Genomic DNA, 8,109 nt, shown 5'->3' with positions numbered 1-8,109 from the left:
TTTTTAGAAAGACCATTAACTTACGGATCCCTCTAAGTTACATGCATGTACCTTACAACCCTCTCACATGAATAGTGAGTGGACCCACATCATTCACTATTCATGTGAGAGGGTTGTAAGGTACATGCATATAACTTAGCATTAGCCTTAACTTTAATCCAAGAAAAGACCAAATGATGCCGTAGAAGATTTTAATACTTTGAACGCTGAAAACAATATTTTTGTACTTTCTAGTAAATGTGATTCATGAGTCATCATAATCCTCAATGACTTGTCAACACGGTTGAGGACGTGCTTGGCAAGCGAAGCGACTATTTTAAAATGTTTTTTTTTTGACATCATTTTCAGGTCGTTGCTTGACTTCACCGAAGACAATTACCATATTGGAGATGATGCCATCAGGTAAAAGATTTCATTTTAATCGTAATAAATGAATCGAAAACCCACAAAAGTTTAAAGAAAGGGTCTAAAATTTCCATTACCGTTCGATGAACGCTAGCTGATGAAAGATACCAGCTGAGGAAGCAATTTCAATTAATGCCATATAAAAAATATATGCGTCATCTTCATTCATATGAAGCTGGATTTGAGAACAATTGTACAATGGAAAAGAAAGATCATTGAAAATGTGTCAAACAGCTAATACAAAGCTGATATATAAAAATATAAAAAGTACAAGACAATGTAAGCTAATACAAAAGCTAATATATAAAAATTAGAAGACAATGTAAGGCATAATCATTGTTGAGAGTGAATAATTGACAACATCTAGGCTAGATGGTCTCATGAAGCATAACTCCAAAATTACAATCACAATTAATTGACCCACACTCTCCAAATTAACCACTAAAGATTATGATAAATTTGGTTAGGGGTTGGGTTTTCTCATCTTTTATTCTTGTGACATTATAAAAAAAGTTTGTAGGTTTAAATTTCTATTCTTGATTCAAAATATCATTTGGTTAATAATTAGATGGTTCTCATCTACCCCACCCCTCTTTAAATAGACTGAAAGACTATAAATCTCACAAATTATGCTCGTGGGCAAAAGAAGATTTCCACGCCACTCTCTCATTATTGTGTGGATCAATTGGTGGGATCATAAGTTTTCATGCATTTTTTTTTTAATGGACCTACTTGAGGACAGGTCGTGGCAGATTTTTAGATTTTGAATTGGTCCCTACATTTAGTCTCGACATATTTATAAATTTCTAATTATAACATAAATGGATTGTAGTGCCATATGATAATAATATCTCATTAAGAAAAACGCAACTGGGATGCCAATTGAAACTGGAAATAACTTACAAAAGTCTTAGTGGGGTTGATTATTAATGCTATTCTCAATTATATCATAGCTAATTGGGCGGAAATAAACTTAAGAATTAATAATTATAGCTAATAACGCGATTGCATGATTGTGTACAATCTGTGCTCAATTTTATCTAAAAATACGCAGAGTCGTTTTGCTTAGGAATTCTTTCTTCTCCTAACAACAATTTATATCAAAAGAAATAAGATTTTAACTAATCACAACATTGTGATTATCATCATAATTTTGGATCACAAATCAATTAAAATTTTATGATTATCATCCACTGTTTAAGGTTAATATCAACGATCCGATAATGAAGTTTAGATAGGATTATATGGTTCATGTAAATCAAGAATTCTTGTTACAAAATAATAACTTGAAAATTTCAAAATTTGTCTATACGTTAATTTGTTTCAGCTCTTTAATGCTAATTTGTCAAATGTATTTGTTAATAAGAGGAACACATCATTCATTAACTTACCTTCAAAACTGAAGATACAATCACACAATTGACAAATAGTCAGTGGTGATGTAAATAGAATTCAAGATTTGATTACAATAATAATTATTATTGTTATTCTGAGGCGTTCAAATTTGAAATAAAGTAAAATCTTGCATATTGTAACCAGAAAAAAATAAAGAGAGGAAAGTGTCACAGTGTCGAGAAATAAATAACGAACGACCTGTCAATTAAGGTGGGTGTGGCAGCGCCACTAATGGACACCTAAGATTATGAGCCGACAATTTAGAGCTGACCAGGAGGCGAATTTTCCAATGGGATTCCTTCGTCTTCTTCTTTTTCTCTCTGCCAATTTGGGCCGGAAATTGGACAGTGACATACATCTAGATACCCACTTTTCAGATTCTTTCACGTAAGGGTGTAGCTTTTTTCATTTGTATCAAATAGGTCCATTGACCTGGCCACATTACACTTTTTACAATTAACTGAGACAATTCAACGTTGAAGGCTGTTTCAATTATTTTATTAATATGACTCAATGGAGAGTTGTTAATTTTAGGGCGTGTTGTGTCAAATTGGTTTAATAAATTTAAGCTTATTTTTATTTCATTTTGGGCTCAGTATAAATTTTTTATTTGCACGCAAATCATTTGGTCTATTACTATTTATTTATGTACCATACTAGAATTTGGGTCTTTTTTTTAAAATAATTTTTTACTAATATTAATAAAATATCCCCTTAATTTAGTCATTATAACTATTATGTGGGTGTTATTGTTTTTTTTTAATTATTTAAAAAAATAAATTATGTACCATACTAGACTTTGGGTCTTCTTTTTAAAACAAAACAAAACAAAAAATATTTTTTGTTTACTAATATTAATAAAATATTTCTTAATATTATGTGGGTGTTATTGGGGTTTTTTTTTTTGTTTTTGAATTATTTAAAAAAATAAATTAAATATTTTTTTACTCCTACTGATCTAATACAGTTATGTGCCTAAAATGTCAAATCAACACGTATCGTTTCAACTCCCTTTCCTTGTCAATATATAGTTCTTGTTTTGTCTCTGTCCAATTGAATTTACACTTGAAGGATTCATTTGCCAATAGTCTGTCACTGTCATTCTGTCAATGACCAATTTGCTAAAAGTAGGAAAACTATGTTCTTATTTGAGAAATCACAGGAAAACAGGGATCTTAATTTTATTACCGCGAAATTTATAGACATTACGTCATTAATTAATTATCTAGTTTTAAATGAAGTAAGATTCAACTTTAACTCTATTTATTGTTTTGTTGGTAAAACAAGTTGTTGATGCGTTTTTATTTCCTACAAATTCTCATAAACTGACGTATCTAAATACATATTTATTATGTGTTTTGAATTTGTATCTTTCTTATTGATTTTATCTAATAAATTCTTCATAATTATATTTTTATTATTATTATTCCTAGCAAAAGCAACCTTCGCAAATATCTAAATTTTTTTTAACACTATTATTTCTATTAATATATTATACCAGGAATATATTCCCGTTTTTAGATAACAGTATCTTAATAATTCCCTTTAAAGGAAAAGAAAACGCAAATGAACTCATATTATGGACCGACATTTTCATCTTCTCTCCACAACCACAAGGTGTTGTTTTGGGTTTGAGTTTTGATCACCTAACTCTCTTCACTATTTGGCACCCATTAAACCTCTACTTATAATCAAATTCCTAAACAAACACTTCACCATCTTTGTCTTCCATTAAACAAACACGTGACCACCTCTGTCTCTGTGTTTCGGTATTTTATGTATCTTTTGTAATGAGGAAACTGAAGCTACTTTCGAAATCAGAGAAAGGAGGAAACTTTGAAATGGTTGTATCACTCAGCAGGCAAAGATGGATTCAAATTTTGATCTTTATTGGTGTTCTGTATTTGATATTTTTGATTGGTTTACAAGTTCCGTTTGTTTTCACAACTGGGTTCAGTTCGATTTCTCAAGAACCTGTAATTACTCAACATTATGATAGACTCAGGAGAATCGAAGAGGGTCATTTGCAAGTGAAAGCTCCATCTCGTCCTTTAAAGCAATGGGTTTCATCACAAGACTCGGACTCACCGACTCAGTCTCAACTCACCCCCACCGCCTGGTCCAATAGCAAAAGCCAACTGCTTTCAAACATTTCTTTGGATGCTAAGACTTTCACACCCGGTAGTGAATCTGGGGTTTTACAGTTACATAAGGCGGCCAAAACGGCTTTTGAAGTGGGGGCAAAGTTGTGGGAGGAACTTGAATCAGGGAACATACAAATTGATACAAAAAAGAAAGAAAATTTGTCAGAATCGTGTCCTCACTCGATAATTTTATCTGGGTCGGAGTTTTTGAATAATAAAAATTTGATGATTTTACCATGTGGGCTTACACTGGGGTCACATATAACGATAGTGGGTGTGCCAAGGGCAGCACACGCGGAGAAGAATCCAAAGATTTCATTTTTGAATGATGGGCAGGAAACCATGGTTTCTCAGTTCATGATGGAGCTGCGTGGGTTGAAAACAGTGGAAGGGGAGGAGCCACCGAGAATTTTGCATTTTAATCCAAGGTTAAAAGGGGATTTTAGTGGCAAGCCTGTGATTGAGCAGAATACCTGTTATAGGATGCAGTGGGGGACTGCCTTGCGGTGCCAGGGCCGGCCATCCAGGCCTGATGAGGAGACTGGTAAGTTGTCGTTGTTGTTGAGGTTTTATATTTTCTTAGAAGTTTATATTTGATTAATGAATGATCTTAGCAAAGGACTTGCAACTTCTGGGCTGATTGATTTTTGAGTGATTGTATTGGTGAAAAGAATAAATATTGGTGAGAGCTATGATAGATATTGTTGTGGTTGTTGTTGAAGTTAAATCAAGAGGTGGAATTAATCTGCTGTGCGGTTTAATGGGTAGCTGTTAGGGTGTGTTTTGGTAATTCTTATGTTTCCATAGTATTATAAGGAATGAGGGGGTAGAACCTGATACTGCAAATCGATGGCATGCTTCTCTTTTATATGCATGTGCTTTAGTGCATTTCTGTGTATAATGGGCTAGAGAAACATTTAATTCTGTCTTCACATATCACTGCCTCAAATTCTGAAGTCCTATAATTATTATTTAATATGAGATTGATTTTTTAATTTAATTTTCTCTTCAAGGTGGAAAATTAATTTGATATTTCATTGTTTTCTATTTTATACTTTTGGGTTGTGTTTGCAAATTCATGTTATGCTGAGATCAACCTTGTCAAATCACCATTGAAGGGATTAGGTATGGGTAACTTGCACTTCTCTAAGATGTGGCCTGCTCATGGAACCATTTTGTCAACGAACAAGAATGTTTTTTTTATTGCTTTTCTCTTCAAGAAGAGATCAGAACCAATTTGAAGTTGCTTGCTCATATTCATTAATTATATATTTTGAATAATTGTTTTTTGCTAGTTTTTGGTCATTTTTTGGACAACCAAATTGGGTGATTCTTTTGGACTTACTGCAGTTGATGGCAAGTTGAAGTGTGAGAAATGGATCCATGATGACGAAAATCACCCTGAACAGGCTAAAAATAAATGGTGGCTACTGAAGCGGCTTGGATCTGATACAGAAAAGGGGACCACTGACTGGTCATCACCTTTCCCATTTGAGGAGCGCAAGCTGTTTGTTCTGACTCTTCGTGCTGGTTTAGAGGGTTATCATGTTAGCGTTGACGGGAAGCATGTTACATCCTTTCCTTATCGCACTGTAAGTAATATAACACAATGCTTTAGTCTCATGATCACTATTGATGGCTCAAAGTTTGTCTGATGCTTGCTATAGGGATTTACTCTTGAGGATGCCACTGGCTTAACTGTGAATGGGGACGTTGATGTCCGTGACATATTTGCTGCTTCTTTGCCTACAACACATCCTAGTTCTGGTCCTCAAACACATCTTGAGATGTCAAGCAGATGGCAGGCTCCACCTCTTCCTGAGGGGCCCGTGGAACTTTTTATTGGTATACTTTCTGCTGGAAACCATTTTGCTGAGCGGATGGCTGTGAGGAAGTCTTGGATGCAGCATAAGTTTGTTCAATCTTCAAATGTGGTGGCTCGATTCTTTGTAGCACTGGTAATAATAAAATCATGCTCCGTAGATGATTGATTATTGGTTATTTGTTAGCATGTAAACACTAGGTGGAAGGTCGTTAAATACATTTTCGTTTTTGAATGAACAGCATGCAAGGAAAGAAGTGAATGTGGAGTTAAAGAAAGAAGCAGAATTTTTCGGTGACATTGTACTTGTTCCTTACTTGGACAACTATGACCTTGTTGTGTTGAAAACCGTTGCCATCTGTGAATATGGGGTGAGTTGTCAAATTATAATTATTATAAGCTGAAGGATAAGTGTTAATCCAAGAGATGACATTTGATGACTTTGGATGTTTACAGGCTCGTACGCTGTCTGCAAAGTATATAATGAAGTGTGATGATGACACATTTGTAAGATTAGATGCAGTTGTTAATGAAGTGAAGAATGTACCTCAGGGCAACAGCTTGTACGTTGGAAACGTCAACTACCACCACAAGCCCCTTCGGCATGGTAAATGGGCTGTGACATATGAGGTATGGATGGACATGTTGATTTGCTAGTTTTTATCTCATCAACTTGCATCTTCAATTTCCTTTCAAACAAGAAAAAGAGAAAAACTTGCATTTCAATTTGAAGCAACATAGTTTAGTTCTCTTTCTCTCTGTCTATCTGCCTTGACAGCCGGATGTAATATAATTTAACTGAATTTTTTAAAATTGATGGACAATAATAATTTTTTTTTTTTGAAGAATTTGTTTTGATTGTGCATAGTTCAATTATTCTACAAATTTGTTATCTGAAATGTTTTAAGAATTTTTTCTCTTTTAATAAATAATTTATGAAGTTTCATCTTTCAGTCCTGCAAGAAATTTGTTTCAATTGTGCATAACTCAACTATTCTAGAAATTTGTTATCTGAAACGTTTTTAGATTTCTTGTTGATAAATAATTTATGAAGCTTCGTCTTTCATTCCTGCAGAGTTTAAGTCTCTGTCAATGTTTTTGTATTACTCTGTCCTTTTGCAATTATTATTATTTTTTTATAATTATTATCTACATGATAGTCAATTTGGATGTTTGATATTCTTCACTCTTTCTTCCTTAATTGCTGGTGGTTTAAGGAGTGGCCAGAGGAAGATTATCCACCCTACGCCAATGGGCCAGGCTACATTTTGTCATCTGACATAGCGAAGTCCATAGTATCTGAGTTTGAGAGCCATAAATTAAGAGTGAGTATGATTTGTGTGTGTATGAAGGTCATGGTGGTTGCTTGTCTTCGCTAAAGTTTTCAATAATCTTTAAATTTGTGCAGTTGTTCAAGATGGAAGATGTGAGTATGGGAATGTGGGTAGAGCAGTTCAACAGCACGAAACCCGTAAAGTATGTACACAGCTTGAAGTTTTGCCAGTTTGGTTGCATAGAAGGTTATTATACGGCTCATTATCAGTCTCCAAGGCAAATGATCTGCCTGTGGAACAAATTGCAAATGCTGGGAAATGCTCAGTGCTGCAACATTAGATGATGAATGGTTGTGATGTTCAGTGAGCAGCTCAAGGATGAAGAACCAGAGGAACAAATTTTGCAGTCAAAGCCATCATTCATTTATTGTACATTCTTTGGTTAGTTGTATCTAGGCTCTCCCTTCATTTGCCCTTTCCATATTCTTTCATTTTTTCCTTGCTCTTAAAATTTTTCCCTTCTGGAGAAACATTCTCATACACATCATATTTTTGTAATTTACACAATAATGGCTGTGGTAGAATGAAATTGGATATCGGTTACATCCACAAATTTATACCTCAGCTTGCTTTTCTTTTTCAATAGCTGTTAGTTAGAAATTTCGAGTACAGGTTTATGTTGTCTTTTTTCCCCCCATAATGGGGATCAACTACAAATTTATGGTATGTAGAATGACCCATTTAGACTCTCATCACACAGCATGAACGTATGGCAGGCTTAGAGCTCGAGAAAGGGAATTGAGTTTTCTATTATAGTTTGCATCATTATACTCTCAAATCGAAAATTTCAAAGATAAAGTGTTTATTGTGAAATGGAAAGTTCTGAAGAAAATTAACCGATTGTTCAACCCCTTGCGTTGCCTTTTCCAACGCAATATATCGGAGGCTTCACGTAGAATCATCCTAGAATTATCTATGCCAACACTCTCTCATGGATCGCCTCTATTTGACAAGTACTGCAACAAACCGCAAGCAGAAGGACATGACTAATCATCGAAGAAGATACAAC

At 34.3% G+C, this 8,109-nt stretch overlaps 1 protein-coding gene across 1 annotated transcript; it reads left to right on the top strand.

Annotated features, from left to right (window-relative positions):
- The first annotated feature begins 3,349 nt into the window (after positions 1-3,349).
- On the top strand, positions 3,350-7,966 carry LOC18050144 (hydroxyproline O-galactosyltransferase GALT6). The gene is made up of 7 exons (XM_006439630.2): positions 3,350-4,488; positions 5,295-5,536; positions 5,612-5,902; positions 6,009-6,137; positions 6,223-6,396; positions 6,984-7,091; positions 7,175-7,966. Exons 1-7 carry the CDS (start codon positions 3,591-3,593, stop codon positions 7,382-7,384), a joined length of 2,052 nt encoding a protein of 683 aa, XP_006439693.1. The 5' UTR covers positions 3,350-3,590; the 3' UTR covers positions 7,385-7,966.
- The last annotated feature ends 143 nt before the right edge of the window (positions 7,967-8,109 follow it).

Source organism: Citrus clementina, unplaced genomic scaffold (genome assembly GCF_000493195.1).
Source record: "Citrus clementina cultivar Clemenules unplaced genomic scaffold, Citrus_clementina_v1.0 scaffold_3, whole genome shotgun sequence".
Classification (NCBI taxonomy): domain Eukaryota; kingdom Viridiplantae; phylum Streptophyta; class Magnoliopsida; order Sapindales; family Rutaceae; genus Citrus; species Citrus x clementina.
The sequence above is the reverse complement of the archived record's forward strand: the minus strand, read 5'-3'. Positions and strand labels throughout refer to the sequence as shown.